General features: G+C 45.7%; 1 protein-coding gene across 1 annotated transcript; it reads right to left on the bottom strand.

The window, feature by feature from the left end:
• Positions 1-200: 200 nt before the first annotated feature.
• COPS7B (COP9 signalosome subunit 7B) lies at positions 201-13,053 on the bottom strand. The gene is made up of 7 exons (XM_035133885.2): positions 12,923-13,053; positions 11,503-11,679; positions 10,417-10,492; positions 8,307-8,395; positions 6,864-7,066; positions 6,646-6,751; positions 201-495 (listed from the first exon to the last, which is right to left on the bottom strand). Exons 2-7 carry the CDS (start codon positions 11,662-11,664, stop codon positions 337-339), a joined length of 795 nt encoding a protein of 264 aa, XP_034989776.1. The 5' UTR covers positions 11,665-11,679; positions 12,923-13,053; the 3' UTR covers positions 201-336.
• Positions 13,054-20,565: the final 7,512 nt, after the last annotated feature.

The raw sequence follows: 20,565 nt of genomic DNA, 5'->3' as shown, positions 1-20,565 counted from the left end.
TGCTAAGGAATGTGGCGCGGGGCAACCTGGGGAGGACTGCAGGAGCCCCATGGGAACTGCGCCCTGCTTCTGCCTCCTGTCCCCAAATCAGAGAGCAAATGGTGCCCTTGTGTTCCTCAAAAATAAAAAGGAGAAAAAGAAGCAGCTACGGTGCTGAAGGGCTGCCCTGAGTGACTGCGAGCTTGGCAGTGTCCCATGCTGGTTCAAATATGGACCCACCTGGGCCGCCCGCCCCCCCAGCCTGAAAGAACCCAGGTTGGCCCCCAAGCTGCTGCTGGAAAGAGGAGCAAGAGTCGCTCAGGGGCCCTGGAACGCGCTGCTGCTGCCGTGCAGGCATCAGTGGCGGCTGGAGACCAGCCCTTTGACCTTGGACATCTTCTTGGTTGGCGGCCTCTGCTCTGTGTGCGGGGGGCACTCCCGTTCTGCCAGCTGCTGCTCCATCTCCTGGGCTGAGGAGGAGGCAGTGGCTTTCAGCGTCTTCTTTATGTTTGTGACCTGCAGGGAAGGAGAGAGGCAGAGATAAGGTTTCTTTGCAAGCATGAAAAAGCGGGGCACCCGCATTCCTCTGAAGTGCTAGTGGAGGGCAGAAGTTTTCTTTCCCAAGACGAGGCATAGGAGGGGGCACATCTACCCTGGTGTCAAGGAGTGGCTGGATGAAGAAGAGTGGTGGGAGGCACCAGCCGGGGAACCCCAACCAATATCAGGGAAGTTGAAGTCCCCCATGATTACTATTTCTTTCCTTTTTGAATGTTTGGCTATCTGCTCTAGGAAGGCATCATCCAAGTCTTCAGTTTGCCTTGGCGGTCTATAGCAGACACCCAAAGCAAGGTCACTCCTGTTTCTCTCTCCTACAATTTTTACCCATATACAGGTACTCTCAATCTGCTTTTCATGTTCCAGGTCATGGATTTCTTCACAAGTGTACACATCCTTTTTGCTACTCCTCCTCCCTTCCCGTTTGGTCTATTCCTTTTGAAGAGATTATACCCCTCAATTCCTACATTCCAGTCATGAGTCTCATCTCAGCAGGTTTCATTAATGCCTACCAGGTCATATTTGCTGTCCTGTATTAAAAGCTCCCCCCTTCATGGATCAATGCCTTGTCGTGGCGAAGGGGCTTGAATAACTCGGAGAAGCTATGAGCTATGCCATGCAGGGCCACCCAAGATGGACAGGTCATAGTGGAGAGTTTTGACTAAACGTGATCCACCTGGAGAAGGAACTGGCAAGCCACTCCAGTATCCCTGCCAAGAAAACTCCATGGACAAAGACAACAGGCATATAAAAGTTATGACGCTGGAAGATGAGCCCCTCAGGTCGGAAGGCGTCCAACATGCTACTGAGGAAGAGCGGAGGACAAGTACAAGTAGATTCAGAGCTGATGAAGCGGCTGGGCCAAAGCCGAAAGGATGCTCAGTTGCGGATATGCCTGGAAGCGAAAGGAAAGTCCGATGCTGTAAAGAAAAATATTGCATAGGAACCTGGAATGTAAGAACCATGAGTGGAGGTAAGCTGGATGTGGTCAAAAATGAGATGACAAGAATAAATATTGACATCCTGGGCATCAGTGAACTAAAATGGAAGGGAATGGGCGAATTCAGTTCGGGTGACTATCATATCTACTACTGTGGGCAAGAATCCTGTAGCAGAAATGGAGTGGCCCTCATAGTCAACAAAAGAGTGGCAAAAGCTGTAATGGGATGCAATCTCAAAAATGACAGAATGATCTCGATACGAATCCAAGGCAGACCTTTTAACATCACAGTAATCCAAGTTTATGCACCAACTACCGGTGCTGAAGAAAGTGAAATTGACCAATTCTATGAAGACCTACAACAACTTCTAGAAATGACACCAAAGAAGGATGTTCTTCTCATTACAGGGGATTGGAATGCTAAAGTAGGGAATCAAGAGATAAAAGGAACAACTGGCAAGTTTGGCCTTGGAGTTCAAAATGAAGCAGGGCAAAGGCTAATAGAGTTCTGTCAAGAGAACAAGCTGGTCATCACAAACACTCTCTTCCAACAACACAAGAGACGACTCTACACATGGATATCACCAAATGGGCAGCATCGAAATCAGATTGATTATATTCTCTGCAGCCAAAGATGGAGAAGCTCTATACAGTCAGCAAAAACAAGACCTGGAGCTGACTGTAACTCAGATCATCAGCTTCTTATAGCAAAATTCCAGCTTAAACTGAAGAAAGTAGGAAAAAGCACTGGGCCAGTAAGATACAATCTGAATCAAATCCCTTATGAATACACAGTGGAAGTGAGGAACAGGTTTAAGGATTTAGATTTGGTGGACAGAGTGCCTGAAGAACTATGGATGGAGGCTCGTAACATTATACAGGAGGCAGCAACGAAAACCATCCCAAGGAAAAGGAAATGCAAGAAAGCAAAATGGCTATCCAACGAGGCCTTACAAATAGCGGAGGAGAGGAGGCAAGCAAAATGCAAGGGAGATAGGGAAAGATACAGGAAACTGAATGCAGATTTCCAAAAAACAGCAAGGAGAGACAAGAGGGTCTTCTTAAATGAGCAATGCAAAGAAATAGAGGAAAACAATAGAATGGGGAAAACCAGAGATCTGTTCAAGAAAATTGGAGATATGAAAGGAACATTTTGTACAAAGATTACCATAATCAAGGACAAAAGTGGTAAGGACCTAACAGAAGCAGAAGACATCAAGAAGAGGTGGCAGGAATACACAGAGGAATTATACCAGAAAGATATGGAGGTCTCGTACACCCCAGGTAGTGTGGTTGCTGACCTTGAGCCAGACATCTTGGAGAGTGAAGTCAAATGGGCCTTAGAAAGCACTGCTAATAACAAGGCCAGTGGAAGTGATGATATTCCAGCTGAACTATTTAAAATTTTAAAAGATGATGCTGTTAAGGTGCTACACCCAATATGCCAGCAAGTTTGGAAAACTCAGCAATGGCCAGAGGATTGGAGAAGATCAGTCTACATCCCAATTCCAAAGAAGGGCAGTGCCAAAGAATGCTGCAACTACCGCACAATTGCGCTCATTTCACACGCTAGCAAGGTTATGCTTAAAATTCTACAAGGCAGGCTTAGGCAGTATGTGGACCGAGAACTCCCAGAAGTGCAAGCTGGATTTCGAAAGGGCAGAGGAACCAGAGACCAAATAGCAAACATGCGCTGGATTATGGAGAAAGCTAGAGAGTTCCAGAAAAACGTCTACTTCTGCTTCATTGACTATGCAAAAGCCTTTGACTGTGTCGACCACAGCAAACTATGGCAAGTTCTTAAAGAAATGGGAGTGCCTGATCACCTCATCTGTCTCCTGAGAAATCTCTATGTGGGACAAGAAGCTACAGTTAGAACTGGATATGGAACAACTGAGTGGTTCAAAATTGGGAAAGGAGTACGACAAGGTTGTATATTGTCTCCCTGCTTATTTAACTTATATGCAGAATTCATCATGCGAAAGGCTGGACTAGATGAATCCCAAGCCGGAATTAAGATTGCCGGAAGAAATATCAACAACCTCAGATATGCAGATGACACAACCTTGATGGCAGAAAGCGAGGAGGAATTAAAGAACCTTTTAATGAGGGTGAAAGAGGAGAGCGCAAAATATGGTCTGAAGCTCAACATCAAAAAAACCAAGATCATGGCCACTGGTCCCATCACCTCCTGGCAAATAGAAGGGGAAGAAATGGAGGCAGTGAGAGATTTTACTTTCTTGGGCTCCTTGATCACTGCAGATGGTGACAGCAGTCACGAAATTAAAAGACGCCTGCTTCTTGGGAGAAAAGCAATGACAAACCTAGACAGCATCTTAAAAAGCAGAGACATCACTTTGCCGACAAAGGTCCGTATAGTTAAAGCTATGGTTTTCCCAGTAGTGATGTATGGAAGTGAGAGCTGGACCATAAAGAAGGCTGATCGTCGAAGAATTGATGCTTTTGAATTATGGTGCTGGAGGAGACTCTTGAGAGTCCCATGGACTGCTAGAAGATCAAACCTATCCATTCTTAAGGAAATCAGCCCTGAGTGCTCCCTGGAAGGACAGATCGTGAAGCTGAGGCTCCAATACTTTGGCCACCTCATGAGAAGAGAAGAATCCTTGGAAAAGACCCTGATGTTGGGAAAGATTGAGGGCACTAGGAGAAGGGGACGACAGAGGACGAGATGGTTGGACAGTGTTCTCGAAGCTACGAACATGAGTTTGACCAAACTGCGGGAGGCAGTGCAAGACAGGAGTGCCTGGCGTGCTATGGTCCATGGGGTCACGAAGAGTCGGACACGACTAAACGACTAAACAACAACAACAATTAAAAGCTCCAGTTCATCTTGTTTGTTTCCCATACTCTGTGCATTTGTGTAGAGACAACTGAAACCACGTGTAGAGACAACTGTTCCCTGCAGCCGCTTCCTTCCTGTAGTTTCTTGCCTTTTAGCAGGTTTCTGGAACACCAGCTCAGTTTCCTGTGCATCAATGAAGCTATTACCCCCCAGTGCCAGGTGCTTGTTCCCCCCCCAAAAAAAGATCTAGTTTAAAGCTCTCCTGATCAGATTCTCAAGACTCTTGGCAAACACATTATTGCCAATTGCTGTGAGGTGCGGCCCATCTCTCGCCAGAAGTCCTACATCAAGGAAGCGGAGACCATGATCCAAGAAGCCAAATCCTTCCTGACGACACCACCTGTACAGCCAGTGGTTTACCTCAAGCATTTTCCTCTCTCTTCTTGGGCCACGACCTTCAACAGGAAGGAGTGATGTCTCTTCAGCTCCCTGCCCAGCGTCTCATAATCCCTTGCTATGTGTTGCAGGCTGTGTGTGGCAGTATTATTTGTACCCACATGAATCAGAAAGAAGGGGTAGTAGTCAGTGGGCTTTAGAAGACTTGGCAACTTCTCCGTCACATCATGAATCTTTGCACCTGGAAGACAGCACACCTCCTGTGACATCCCGTTTCCTCCACACACTACTGCCTCTGTTCCCCTCGGTAGTATCATCCTGACTCGTCTCCTCCTCCTCTGGGGAGTAGCAGGAATCATTCTATGGGCTGTGCCTTCCAAAGGCTGCTTGGAGTGTTCTGAGGTCTGCTTCTGTTGTTCTCGAAGTCTTCCCCTCTTGTTTATTGGAGCTTATTTTGAAATTGTTGGGACAAGTTACAAAGCCTGGAAACTTATGGTTTGAGTACTTCCTACTCCTTCCTCCCAGCTCTCTGGGCTGCAATTCCCTATCTCTGGTGTCGTCTCCACAGAAGGTAGCAAGTATGTTATCAGCATACTCATCCAAGGTCAGTAGCCTTAGATCTGATGGGGTTAGATCAAGAACGGAAAAAGGCTCCTCCAAATCCATCTACCCCCGTCTTTCTCCTCGGGGTGGTGGTGGCAATAATCGTTCTGTGCACTGTACCTTTCACAGCCACCTTCTGAGTGTCTTCTGAGGTTGGCAACTGCTCTCCTAGCTCCTCTGTCCCAGAAACGGTGTCCAAGGTGAGAGTACAGAAGCGATTTTGCAACTCTAATGACAAAGTGTGGTTTGTGACTGTCCTACTTCTGTGTGTCGCATTCCTCCAAGGGTTAGACCAGGCATCCCCAAACTCGGCCCTCCAGATGTTTTTGGACTACAATTCCCACTGGTCCTGTTAGCTAGAGATCATGGGAGTTGTAGCCCCAAAACATCTAGAGAGCAGAGTTTGGGGGATGCCTGGGTTAGACCCTTGCTATGGGCAATCTTTCTCCACCCTGGGGGCACCCCATCTATCTTGGTGCAAACAGACTTGGTACACTCTGACCTGTGAATCTTTGCTGACGAAGAATTGTCGAAACAGGGCCTTGTCGTGATTTTTTACTGGAATTTATTTTTATTTGCCTACTATACTGGGATTGATTCCTATTTGAACTCTTCATCTCACAAATAAAACCTTGTGAAGATATATTTGAAATCCATTTTTCTTCTGGCCTGAGTTCTTGCAATTTACTGCTTATTTCTGAACTTTACCAAGAACTCCAATTTCTACTACACCTTCTCTTCCAGCAAGACAACCAGCTTGCACTTGCTACAAGTGTGCTGTTGCTTGTTCTCTGGCAGAATGACAAACATGGCACAGGTGTTACAGGTCACTGCAGCAGCTCCCTCACTCTCCAAGTCTCTGGTCCTACGCACACCACGAGACAGAACTCTTGGCCTCCCCTTTAAACTCCCCCGCTAAACGCCCTTGCAAATGCCCCTGTTTGCGAGCTCTGGTCACGAGCTCCCAGGATCTGCACTGAGCTAAGTTTATCAGGCGATATAGATGGACTGAATGACCAAATAATGTGAAAAATAAAGTGCTGAGAAAGGTTTGAGAGGAAGAACCTAAGAGGAGTGATTACGAATTGTTCCTTTTTAGGCAGTAGCATGCTGCCCTCTAGAGGCCAGAAGACTCACAGGAGCCATCCTGAGAAGAACTGACAAACTTCAGTATTGATTTTGAGCATTAGTTCCCACAAAGCTAAAGTACGGACATCCTCCAGGAGAAGATTCCACAGGAATAGTGAACGTTGCAGAGGAAAAGTCTCAACGTTCTTGCATTTACTCCAGCACGGTTAGAAACGAGGGCTGCTGCTTGCTGCTTGTCCTAGAGAATGGAGAAATTAATGGGGGGGGGGCCATTACCTACCTCTGTCTCTACCTGCTGCTGGGTTCGGTTGTGGTTCTCTTTGTACTGGTTGGCTCTAAGCACCTGCTGCTCAATTCCTAACAGAACTGCTTCGCACCCATCACACCTGTAAACACAATACTTGCGCAGTCAATGTCAGAAAGATGGCAGGAGGTGGGGCTCTGCCTAAACCGAAGAAAGAGTGGGAAAGTTGGGAAACCCTGCTGGGGGCAGCTTACCATTCATGGAGTGTTTTGATGATGTTGCTGATGTCCTTCCTCTGGATGTCCCTGCCAATGCAGAAGTCCACTTCCAGCATCTGGTTGCGCTGGTCCAGCTTCCCCTGGATGATGTCGGTGTAAACGGCCTCGATGATCAGGTCTTCCAGCTCCCGCAGGTTCCGCATCTCCAGGTCATTCAGCAACACCGAGTAAGGAATACACTGGGGGAGAGAAGGGAGCCCAGGTGAGAAGCTGCCACTTGGGGGCACAGACCAGCAGGAACACCCTGGAGCCTAGACCAAAACATGCTTTTGTTTATAGGTGCTCACTGTTTTATAGGATATCTGCCAACTTCACACTTAGAATAATAGAAATGTAGAGTTGGAATGTAGAAATCTCAAGTAAAGCATCCATAACAGATGGCCATCCAACGTCTAGCAGCTGAGATTATTAGAACTTAAGTTTCTTTTTTTAAAATTTTTAATTTTTTTTAGAACTTAAGTTTCTCAAATAACTTTAGCATGTCAAGGAGAGTTGTTGCGTGCATGGAGCAAGGTCTGCTTGTGTAATGGAACTACACCCCCCCCAAAAAAAATCTGTTCTGGAGGGTTAGGGAAAACCCCAAAGCAGGTTTAGGGGGTGAAGGGGAGAAATCTTGTTGCGTGAGCAGGCATCATTCCCCACATACACACCCCCATGCAGAGGTATGTTGAATTCACCCAGAGTATCTGAAGGACAGGGACGAAGGTCAAAAATGCTGGTACTGAGCCATCAGTGGCTAGCATGCAGGGGGGGGTTCCCCCAAAGGCAGAGGACATTTAAGAGGAAGGCCCAAGTTGAAAAGGTTTGAGAGAAACGGAACTAAAAGAACATGGCAGATGTTAGATATAACACAGCAAGGGCACATCATGCTTTACTGGGGAGCACCAGGGATTCAGAGGCAGTTTCCATTTTTACTCATGCGTTGCCAATCGGAAGACAAGCCCCATCCATGAAATGCATGAAGGGTGCGCTCTAATAGCAGTACTTGTGACACTACAGCCAGGCTTAGCCTGTTATTACTTGTTGTAACCTATCTGCCGAAGTCAATGGAAAAACTGCTCCAGTTCTTGCTATTTTCCAGAAATACCGAATGGGATACAGGGCTACTATTAAGAACTAAAGTTGACACAGATACCTAGCCATCCATGAGTTACGCCAGGGAGTTATGATTTGGGAGAGATGGCAAAGGATAAACGATCAAGCCATGTGATAAGTGATCAAAAGAAGCCAAAGTGATTCAGGCATAAATGTTTCAATTCAGCAGCTGCTCTCTCTACTTCCCCCAAAGCCTCCTGAAAGCACCAGGGATTCATGTCCCACAAGTCTATTCTATACCCTTTGCTTCTCAAGATCAACAGATGTCAAAAGTTCCCAAAAGGTTTGCCTTCAAATTGGCTGGTCTTAGGGCCAATACTTTACCTTCATTCTGGAAGCTAAGCTGACAATAGTTAAGTGCTTTAACTTGTTCTTCTGAGCCCCGGTTAGCTCTGGCAGGTTAGTCTTGTTTGCTGTCCAAGAAATCAAATTAAAGAAAAACTTCAGGTTATGTGCTTCAATTGAATTACTCAACCCTGCTGACTCCATTCACACAATTCTGAGCCACATTCTCTGCCACACCAAAGAATGCTCCCACTTCCCTATAGGCACTGGCAAATGGAGAAGCAGGGGGCAGTTATCAGAATACGAATCTCTGTAAAGCAGAGTCTGCATTTCCCAACCTGATAACCATCCTAAATGTTTATAATTGTAACTCCCATCAACTCAAACCAGAATGGCCAATGGTCAATGGAGTCCAAACCATCTAAAGGGGATCAAGTTGAGAAAGGCTGACATGGACTGTCATTTCACTGTATCTATAACCAAAAAGAGAAAACCAGAGCAATGTGGCTTTAACTCTCCTTAAATTGCAAGCAAGTGAAAACCTGCACAAGACAGAACTTTGTTCCAGCATCCACACATTTCTTTCATTTTTCAAAAAAACAAAGTGGTGGAACAAGCAGTAGGACATTGGGTATGAATTGCTTACCAGAATCCATGAATTTTGCACTGATATTACACAAGGTTTCTGAAGTTTCTAATCCCTCCATTGTGCTTCACCAATAAATCCATTTTAGATCACCATTCACGGTATTCCAGTGTTTAAATTACAAAATACCATGAGTAGGATATCCACCCTCACACAACCAATTGCCATAAGTTGGTTTGAGCATGTGAGAAGTGCGCAAGTATTGTGTGTTTTGCAAAGATTATCCCTTTAAACGATCTGATGTAGAATGTATGGCAACTTTAGAAGACTCAGGTGGTAAATTTTCGATGAGAACCAAGTTTAGGCACAACTTATTGACAAGGCAGATTTGGTAACAGGAAAGTTTCAAATCTCATTATTCTTACAATGTCCTTGAAATCTGCAAAGCGGGGGAGCTGGGAGACTTTTGGATAGAGAAGCAATGTGGCACTGGGAACCAGTGCAAGTCACAGCAAATCATTTCAGCTGGACTGATAAAGTAACTTCCTAGTTAACATTTGGAGCCACCCAAGTTCACATGCTCTGCTGGAGGAACTGGACACGGAGGAATGGGTTAATTTCTTTCAGGGGCAGAAATCACTCCAGGTATGAGATAAGTTAACCGGTGCAAGGTCAAGCAAGCCAGTTGTTATGGCAATGGCTCATTAGACAGTGAGCCTTGAGAAGTGAGTCTGTGTTATGTCTTGAATTGCTGGATCATCAGAAATACTTTGTATTTGTATGCATATATCTGCCGAAGTCAAAAACCAACAAGCTGTACGTATATATCAACATCCACTTTTTGGATCTTAAACTGCCTCCATGTGGTGACTGGAACTGGGGGCAACTTCTGCTACGTGGGTATCTCACCTCAGATTCCAAACATGCTCTGCATGCAGAAGATCTGAGGTTCAATTCCTGGCACACCCAGTTAGAAAGATCTCAGACAACAAGGCTTAGAAAGACCTCTGAGGACTTGCTGAACCCATAGTATGATGCATTAATGCAGCTTCACATGTTGCTATGTTTTTAGTGAAGAGCAGAATAAATTAATACTATTTATAAAGTGCCTGAAATGTTACATGCTGTACAATGGAATACTTCAGGGTCAACAGTGAAACTGGAAGGAAGGGTAAAATTAGTAGGAAGGGAAGGTGCAGGGCTCAGAAGAGATCACGAGGGAAGAGCAGAAAGAAGACAGAAAGGGGAGCAGAAATGGATGTGAAGGAAGAGGAAGGAATTGTGATAGAAACTGAACAGGACAACCTGAAGCACAGCTGCTGCTCTGCTCTTGGGCAATTAAAAGATCTGCAGTGCAGAGTAAGGAGTGCACACAATAAATGGTTTTAGAGATGAGCTCCATCTGAAAAGGACAGAAATTTTGTTGGAAGGAACTAAGGCAGACAGATCTGGCAGATTTTGAGATTTTCCATGAACTTGGCCAAGGAAGAAACTGGCGATGCCAGAAGCCAAGGAAGACACAATAGTGTTAAAATGCATTCTAGAATTGCAGCTGCCTCTTACCTATATAGTCCGGGTATGTTCCATAGGCAAAGAGATTCAACAGCTGAAAATAAGCAGCGTTGGGACCTTCAGCAAGCTGCATATGAAGAAAAAAGAAAGGAAGAGACCCATTACAGTAGAGTGCTATTGATCCCATGGCTAGTCAAGTATTAAGACTATTCCAAGGGTTATCAAATTACACTATTGCAAGCTTGCTTAAATCAAGGAGACAGCACTGGTCAAGGCCAGTTGTTTCAGCAATGGAGCTTCCTGTTTTCCAGGTTCAACCTTACATGTGGAAAATGGTACTGCTAAAGCAGCGTTCAGCAAAGTGGGTGCCCTCTAGAGGTTTGGACCACAACTCCCATCATCCCTGACCATTGGCCATGCTGGCTGGAACTGATGAATGATGTAGTCTGTGCTGCTGAAGACCGCCCTAAATAGAACAGATTCCATATTCATTGTTTCACAGAATCTTCTGGCACACAGACTGTGTCAACTTTGCAGGCTGTTGCATGTAAGCCAATATATGACCCAAGTACTTTGGCCAGGAACCCACAGCACCTTCCAATATACCACTTCTTGCCATTTTGTCAGGACCAAGAAACTATGGTTGATGGCTTCAGTACAAGTTAAGATGTTAAGCCATGGTTTGAAGTTGGGTTAATGCCCTGGCTTGTTCTGAAGCCGTAAACCATACAGCAGGCTTACATGTAATGTTAAACCATGATTTAGAACAGGCATCCCCAAACTTCGGCCATCCAGATGTTTTGGACTACAATTCCCATCTTCCCCAACCACTGGTCCTGTTAGCTAGGGATCATGGGAGTTGTAGGCCAAAAATCTGGAGGGTCGAGTTTGGGGATGCCTGATTTAGAACAATGAGCATGAGTTATATTGAGCACAAGAGAAGGCTTGAGCTCCCACACTCCACTCACCCACCTACCCAGTACAACCTGGAAAATTACCTGAGCAGTTTGCTTTCACTTTCCACAAAACTTGGTTTGTCATGACTTACAAACTAGAAATGGCAATTTAATTAAGCAAGCCAGCAGCATAATTTATGGTTTGAAACTCACCAGTCTCCAGGAAATCGGTCACACTCACCTCTTGCACATTTGTTAATTCCAGCAGCTCACCAAAGACATAAACCCCAGGGGCCTCAAGCACTTGGCTGATGAGGGCAGTCAGAGCTGTTCCACTGGTGCCTTTGGCTAATAAAATAAACTGCTCAAGGAGATTACAGGACGGTTTCTGTTCCCCTGCCATTCTAGATGGTTTTACCTTTCAAAGAGAAAAAGGGGATAAATCACTACTCAAGCACTGCTAAGAAATAATATGAGTGTGGCCAAGGTGGCAAATGTGTCTCAGTTTTGCTTCCTGCTAAAAAAAAAAGGTAATCCAACGGAAGTGAGAAGTTTACTAATGCACAAAGCAGCAGCACCTTAACCCCAAACACAACTGCGTACACGCTTGTGGAAGGTTGAGAAACAGTAGCTGAAGAGCATTGCTTTTTAAGGACACAACCTACATTACTCCAGTAGGAGAGTGGGTGAACCCTTGGGAAATATACCTCTAAGTCCAGAGAGCCGTGGAAACAATGCCAGAATTGTCATCAACATAAATGATTTCAGAATTGCTTCCAAATCCTGTTTCTGCATTTCAACTTTTAAAGTACGGCTGTGAACTTTCCCCTTGATTTTACTGTTCCATCTTTCTTTCATATGCTTTGTTTTTTGTTTTGTTTTTACAATCGAAGGGTATGAATTTCATTAAAACAAACAAACAAACAAATATTCGTATGCCCTCAGGGGAAGAGGTGAAAATTCCCTTTTGGGAGCATACAATGCTATCTTGGTTTTCAAATATAATCTGTTCTGGAAGTCCATTTGAGTTCCGAAAACTAGAGGCATTCTAAAACTGAGGTACCACTGTACGTACCGGTATTATAAATATGTGTGTGCATTACATATATGCAACACACACACACATTGTTTTTATTATATACTTTGTGGTTTTATTCTGTGAACCACCCTGAGATCTTTGGATGAAAGGCGAAATACACACTTAATAAACAACAACAATGCATACGCCCCCGCCCACTGCATATATATATATATATATATATATATATATATATATATTATGAAAGGCGGAATACGTGATAAATAACAATAACAATAATGTTGCATACGCCCCCTCCCACTGCATATATATTATAGGTCACACACAGGGGAGGGAAAATGGGAGAAAGGCGTTATTGCTATGCGCTTAACGGGACAGGGCGCTGCAGGGCGTTCTCCGGCAACGAATGACGGGAGGAGGGCCGGTGTGCCTGGGGGGCTCCCTCTCCCCCCGCACCTCCCCCCGCCCGGTGAGGGAGGCCGCCATCGCCTCTGCCGAGGGGGAAACCGGCCCCCCACCCCCACCGACCCAGCGGGGGCCACCCTCCTCCCCACGACCAGCCCCACAATCGCCGCCGCCGCCGCCCTGGCCACGGGGCCGTCTCCCCTGCCGCAGCCCCTACCTGGCAGCCTCCTCCTCGCTCGCTTCCTCCGCCCGTGCCGCACCTCAGGCCGCCATGACAGCGGCAGCGGCGGCGGCGGAGGAGTAGAAGGAGGCGGAGAGGGACCGGCAAGAGCGTCGCGCGCGTGCGCCGCCGCCTCCGCTCCGGCGGGGAACTGCCTCCCCCGCGAACGAAGGTTCCGCCTGGGGAGACTCAGCGCCGCCTCACATTAATAATAATAATAATAATAATAATAATAATAATAATAATAATAATAATAATAATTTTCAGTGTCAAAGCAACAAAAAATACAGAACAAGCGCACGAAACAAACCTCCCCCCACTATATATATATGTGTGTGTATGTATGTATATATGTATATGTATATATGTATACTGTATATGTAAAACTATAGTTATACCCAGCCCCTCTGGGCTGCTTCCATAATATTCATTATGATTATACATATTACTAGCACAGCCATCCCTGCCCGGGCCTCCTACCTTAACACTCTGCCGGAGTTTGCACCTCTTAAGACTGTATTTCAATAAGTAATATTAATGTGGTTTTAATAATAATAATAATAACAATACAGTAATTGGTATATTTATCATGCCACCACCAACCCTCATAAAAAAAAAACAGGCACCAGAGCAGTTCGCAGAAATCTGAAACAACATGCAACAATATATTAAGGAACCCTTCCCATATTACTTTTTAAAGGCTTTTGCACACGATAAAAGCACCTGTGACATAGCACAGATAAACCCAACGGAAGCAAAAATAAGGGGCGCTCAGCATTTGGTGGGGCTTATTCACTGGATAAATAGGTATAGGGTCGCGGCCTAGCAGCGCCATCCCTAACCATGAGTCCTGTTGAATTTCGTGGGGTTTGTTTCCAAATTAAGTGGGGCAAAGCACAGTCCTGTGGGAGGAGGGCATGTTGAAGCCAATAGTAAACTTCCAAGGAAAGGCATGCAACGAATCTTGCTGTGCAAATGCTCTTGGGAGACCCAGCGTGAGGCCTAAGCCCATTCACACCAGTGGATTTAGGAGCATGTTTTAGGGTATGGTTGTTGTTAGAAGAAAACCTTGAGTTACCAGGTTAGAAGCAGCTCCAAATTTCCTGATATTCAAAGACGGGCAGCATCCCATTCTCCCCCTTAACCCCTGTGGCTCAAATCACGGTCTGGTGATGTCCACAATGTTGCCAGCCTTAAAAGGCAGAGGACAGGGCACAACTAGCAGTGGGAAGGTCGAAAAAGAAGCTAAAATGTTGGTTTCAATGTATGGGGGGGGGAAGGGGGAAAACCGCTTCCACTTGTTGCAATGGTTCCTTAGAAATTTGCATTATAGCAATGATGTGCAGCAGGCGTTTCCCCCACTTTGGCTCACGTACAACCGCGTATAGGTGAAGCACCGGGAAATATATCTATTTAAACTGCAAAGCAGCCCCAAAAGAGCAGGAGAACTGCAAAAATGGTGCAAAAAGAGCGGGAAAGCAGCTAGCAATCTCAGGAGCCTTTGCACAGAACTTTCAGAGTGAGAAAGGAGGGTTGGAAGGAGCGATTGTGGAGGTAGTTGGCTGATTTTTGTGGATATTTGGTGGTGACTGGGAGTGGCTGCCGGGACCATATAACACATATAACGTGGGGGCCTTCTCGGTAGTGGCACCCACCCTGTGGAATGCCCTCCCACTAGAGGTCAAAGAGAACAATTACCAGACCTTTAGAAGGCATCTCAAGGCAGCCCTGTTTAGGGAAGCTTTTAATGTTTGATGGATTTCTGTATTTTAGAATTTCTGTTTTTTTGGAAGCCGCCCAGAGTGGCTGGGGGAACCCGGCCAGATGGGCGGGGTATAAATAATAAATTATTATTATTATTATTATAACACTGGTCCTGAAAGATCTACATTGACTCCCAGTATGTTTCCGAGCACAATTCAGAATGTTGGTGCTGACTTTTAAAGCCCTAAATGGTCTCGGCCCAGTATACCTAGAGGAGTGTCTCCACCACCATCATTCAGCCCGGACACTGAGGTCCAGCTCCAAGGGCCTTCTGGTGGTTCCCTCTCAGACCCTCCAAGTGTCCCTATTTTCCAGGGACAGTCCTAGATTTACAGAAGCTGTCCCAATTTCTGATTTGATCCCAGAATGTCCTGTTTTGCTTAGCACAGGGGTCGGCAATGTGCAGCCCACAAAGACCATTTCACCGGCCCACGAGCCGCCCCCGAACCGAGCCGCCCGCCCGGCAAGTCCCCCCTGCGCTGCGCTAAACCGACGCAGCACAGCGCGGGGCTTACCGAGCGGCGCTGAAAATCGTGTCTGCACATGCGCAGATACCGGAAATCGTGTCTCTGCATGCCCAGACACCGAAAATCGCTTCTGCGCAGGTGCAATTTTCATCACCTGGGCATGTGCAGAAGCCATTTCCGGAGCTGTGGACATGCGCAGACGCGATTTCCAGCGTCGTTCTGAGCTGGTCCGGCCCACAGACAATCTCTGTGGGAGTGATCCTATAGGGTGGCAATGACCAGGGCCAGAATAATCCTGGTCAGGCCACGCAGGCCCTAAGTAACCAGAGGGAATCCATTTTATGCAGCCAGTAGAATTCTATCTCTGTTTCAGCACAAGAGCAACATTTTGCACAAAGAGGCATCTAACCACACACAGCACTTCTAAGAAATTCTAGCTAAACCACACTTTGTTCCATCCTGTCTAGCATAAACCACAAGAGCACATCCTGTAGAAGCTTTGTAACTTACATTCTGAGGGGATGGGTGTGGGGAAGTTTTGTTATAAAAGCACTCTGTGTATGCCCATGGGTCGGGCAGAATGAGAAACTCATTCTCACTGCCACAATTTATTGCAATTGTCTGACAATTCTAATAAATGTTTTAATAAATCTGTTTTATAATATGTACAACTGCCTGAGATTTCGTCTGGTCAATTTGGGAAGCCAATCATCCGTATTACATTTCTGGTGTCCTTACAATCCAGCCCATGGCCGGTAAGCCTTGCCAACCCCTGGTTTAGGACATCCCTATTTTCGTCAGAGAAATGTTGGAGAATATGGAATTATCTGATCCCTGAGCCATCTGAAGGCAGCCCTGTATTTTTTAAATTGTTCAATATTTTGTTATATTTTTATATATGTTGGAAACCACCCAGAGTGGCTGGGGCAACCCAGTTAGATGGGTGGGGTATAAATAGTAAAATTATTTATTATAGAATAGGACATTCCTATTTTCATCAGAGAAATGTTGGAGGGTATGCCCTCAGAGCGAGAGGTGAGGTTACAGGGAACCAGGCAGAGGGCCTTCTCAGTAGTGGCGCCCGCACTGTGGCACACCCTCCCAGCAGATGTCAAGGAGATAAACAGCTGTGTGATTTTTAAAAGGCATCTGAAGGCAGCCCTGTTTAGGGAAGTTTTGACTATTTTTCGTTTGGAGCCGCCCAGAGTTGCTGGGGCAACCCAGTCAAATGTGCAGCATATAAATGTTGTTGTTGTTGTTGTTGTTGTTGTTGTTGTTGTTGTTGTTGTTGTTCATAGAATCATAGAGTTGGAAGAGACCACAAGGGCCATCCAGTCCAACCCCCTACCAAGCAGGAAACACCATCAAAGCATTCTTGACATATGCCTGTCAAGCCTCTGCTGAAAGACCTCCAAAGAAGGAGACTCCACCACACTCCTTGGTAGCAAATTCCACTGCCGAACAGCTCTTACTGTCAGGAAGTTCTTCCTAATGTTTAGGTGGAATCTTCTTTCTTGTAGTTTGAATCCATTGCTCCGTGTCCGCTTCTCTGGAGCAGCAGAAAACAACCTTTCTCCCTCCTCTATATGACATCCTTTTATATATTTGAACATGGCTATCATATCACCCCTTAACCTTCTCTTCTCCAGGCTAAACATGCCCAGCTCCCTGAGCCGTTCCAGGCCTTTGACCATTTTGGTTGCCCTCTTCTGGACACGTTCCAGCTTGTCAGTATCCTTCTTGAACTGCAGTGCCCAGAACTGGACACAGTACTCCAGGTGAGGTCTGACCAGAGCAGAATATAGTGGTACTATTACTTCCCTTGATCTAGATCAGGGGTCCCCAAACTACGGCCCCCGGGCCGGATGCGGCCCAATCGGCCTTCCAATCCGGCCCGCGACGACCCCCGCCGCCCGCTGCCGCCGCCCGCTCTCACAGCGCGCGGCGCAGCGACGATCTAAAAAATCGCCGAAAATCCTTTGTGCGCATGCGTATGGGCCTCTCCTGACCCGGAAGAGGTCATTTCTGGTGCACTTCCGGGTCAGGGGAGGCCCATACGCATGCGCACAAGCGATTTTCTCCCCGCACGGGCGCGTGTGCGCATGCGCACGGGCGCGCACTCCCCTGCCCTCCGGCCCACCGCGCGGTCGGCGCGGCGGGCACCGGCCCGCCGCACGGTAAGTCTGGGGACCCCTGATCTAGATGCTATACTTCTATTGATGCAGCCCAGAATTGCATTGGCTTTTTTAGCTGCTGCATCACACTGTTGACTCATGTCAAGTTTGTGGTCTTCCAAGACTCCTAGATCCTTTTCACATGTACTGCTCTCAAGCCAGGTGTCTCCCATCCTGTATTTGTGCCTTTCATTATTATTTTTTTGCCCAAGTGTAGTACTTTACATTTCTCCTTGTTAAAATTCATCTTGTTTGCTTTGGCCCAGTTGTCTAATCTGTTAAGGTCATTTTGAAGTGTGATCCTGTCCTCTGGGGTATTAGCCACCCCTCCCAATTTGGTGTCATCTGCAAACTTGCTCAGGATGCCCTCAAGCCCATCATCGTTGTTGTTGCTGTTGCTGTTGTTGTTGTTGTTGTTGTTGTTGTGCAGCAACCAAAAAGAGCAGTATCAAACTCTTAAGGGCGACTCCTGTCCTATGTTCAGGGAAGATTGATTGCAGAGCCAACAGGGGGTCTGGTGGTGCAGGACAGTATCCCAGCAGGAAAGAAGATTAAGCTCTCCCTTAGTTCATCCTGCACATGGGATTAGGCAGGAGAGAGGGGACCACCTTGTCCTTTTAACTCGGGCAGCAAAGTGTCTTGGCCTGGGCCCTGCCCTGCCTTGATCCCTTTAATTTCAGAGAACAGCTTCTGTCCTATCCTACAGATAAGCACCCTCTGAGGAGTTCCAGGGCTTCTAAGGTTACCTCGCTCAGTAAAAAGATGGATGCTCATCGACCAGCAGTTGCAAGACAAAAACAAGCATTGATAGTCTCTCAGAGATGATATTGAAGTATCTCTGCTTTGTTACAGCTCCCTCAGCTCTTGAAGACTGTCTGCTTTTAATGACCTGCTAACAGGGTAAATGGGTAAAAACATCAGGGGGCCAACAAGCCTGTTTTCTATGTGAGAAATGGAATTCTGGCTTGCTTGAAGGGCAAAAACTCAATATCCTTCAATTTGAATTGTGCCAGGACTTTTTTTTGGTTAAAAAAATAGGTATATTATCATTTTTTATATAAATAAATCAAGTACAAGTGTTGATTGTACAATTCTATAATTCTGTGAAAGAACAAATCAAACGGGGTGTGAGGTACGGCTTGATTCCATGTATATTAGGAGAAATTCACCAATGAATTTTCAGAGAATCATAGAATTGTAGGGTTGGAAGGCACACCAAGGGGCATCTAGTCCAACTCCCTGCAATGCAGGGGGGGAATAAAAGATTAGTTGTGTTGAACTTGTGGAAATGTGAAGAGCTGAAACTTCAGATTGGAAAAAAGAGAAACTGAGAGAAACCCGTGTATGGATTCTCCCATTCCTAAATTGGGTATAGAGGAGAAAACTGTAAGATTAGACCTGAACGCTTATGAGAAGCAAAAAGCACAGCCTGTGATGGTTTCATCGGAACCCGGCTGTATGGCAACAATTTCTGGTGATCATTTCACTCCGGGTTACTACCGTAAGATGGCTTGTATTAACACAAATAAGGTAAGAAAGCACTTCTCCATTTTGCCCCAAAGGAATCTTATTGAACTTCTCAATTTGCTGGTTGACATTTAGCTGCTTTGTCCAAGAGTCTCACTGAACTCACTTCTAAGGAAGGGAGCTTTAGTCCACTGAAGCCTCTTCTATACTGTACAGTACTGTATATAAAACATAAATTTGCTAGCCTGTTCCGATGCCACAGGACTGCTCTTTTTGCTGTCATTGGACACCGCAACCCACAATAAGGTTTCCTTCGGCAAGCCACTCACTACAGTCGCCTCATCTGCAATATGGGGACAATACTGGCAGCCTACTATACAGAACCTTTTAATGAGGGTGAAAGAGGAGAGCGCAAAATATGGTCTGAAGCTCAACATCAAAAAAAAAAACAAGATCATGGCCACTGGTCCCATCACCTCCTGGCAAATAGAAGGGGAAGAAATGAAGGCAGTGAGAGATTTTACTTTCTTAGGCTCCTTGATCACTGCAGATGGTGACAGCAGTCACGAAATTAAAAGACGCCTGCTTCTTCGGAGAAAAGCAATGACAAACCTAGATAGCATCTTAAAAAGCAGAGACATCACCTTGCCTACAAAGGTCCGTATAGTTAAAGCTATGGTTTTCCCAGTAGTGATGTATGGAAGTGAGAGCTGGACCATAAAGAAGGCTGATCGCCAAAGAATTGATGCTTTTGAATTATGGTGCTGGAGGAGACTCTTGAGAGTCCCATGGACTGCAAGAAGATAAAACCTATCCATTCTGAAGGAGATCAGCCCCCAGTGCTCACTGGAAGGACAGATCCTGAAGCTGAGGCTCCAATACTTTGGCCACCTCATGAGAAGAGAAGACTCCCTGGAAAAGACCCTGATGTTGGGAAAGATTGAGGGCACTAGGAGAAGGGGACGACAGAGGACAAGATGGTTGGACAGTGTTCTTGAAGCTACGAACATGAGTTTGACCAAACTGCAGGAGGCAGTGCCAGACAGGAGTGCCTGGCGTGCTCTGGTCCAAGGGGTCACAAAGAGTCGGACACGACTAAACGACTAAACAACACTATACAGGGTTGTTGTTGTAAAGATTCCATCAAAATATATTGGAAAGTGCCTCACTTCAGAAACATTATATAAATGCCAAGTATTATTATACCTGAGTCTTGCGTACAGCCTGATATTTCATCAAAAGCTACCTTACGAAACGGCAGTGATTGCCTGAATGTTTATTCCCATTGCCATTACCTGTTTAAAACAGCAGTTCTCAAAGGGTTTGGTGTGCCAGCCTGCTGTGTCAGGAGAGGATGGCAAGTGCGGAGGGAAAGATTCAAGGACAATCAAAGAAGCATCTAAACATTTAAGAGTGGTATAGTCAAATAAAATGTTTTTTATTTGCAAAATATGTATAGATATTTTTTTCAAAATGAGAGCAAGAGAGCATGAAGCCGTGATATTGAGGACAATCCTAGTTTTGATCCGGAATCACCGTTCGAACAAAGTGCTGGAGAAAACTTGTTCATACCGGTAATTATATTTTGGTAATGATTCATGTTATGATGTAGCTGCATTGCTTTGTATTTTCTGGATTTCCCACGATCATATTAAAAAGCAGTTGTGTTCTATGTTATAAATCAACGACAGATACACACACACACACACACACACACACACACATATATATATATATATATATATATATATATATATATATATATATA

The sequence above is a fragment of the Zootoca vivipara genome, chromosome 5 (assembly GCF_963506605.1).
Source record: "Zootoca vivipara chromosome 5, rZooViv1.1, whole genome shotgun sequence".
NCBI lineage: Eukaryota > Metazoa > Chordata > Lepidosauria > Squamata > Lacertidae > Zootoca > Zootoca vivipara.
The sequence above is the reverse complement of the archived record's forward strand: the minus strand, read 5'-3'. Positions and strand labels throughout refer to the sequence as shown.

Excerpts from the sequence above, each read along its gene's own strand:
- COPS7B (XM_035133885.2), bottom strand. The coding sequence starts at position 11,664 with ATGGCAGGGGAACAGAAACCGTCCTGTAATCTCCTTGAGCAGTTTATT. Across the intron at positions 10,493-11,502 it reads AATTAACAAATGTGCAAGAG|CTTGCTGAAGGTCCCAACGC; the intron begins GTGAGTGTGACC and ends CTTCATATGCAG. Across the intron at positions 496-6,645 it reads AGCAGCAGGTAGAGACAGAG|GTCACAAACATAAAGAAGAC; the intron begins GTAGGTAATGGC and ends CCTTCCCTGCAG.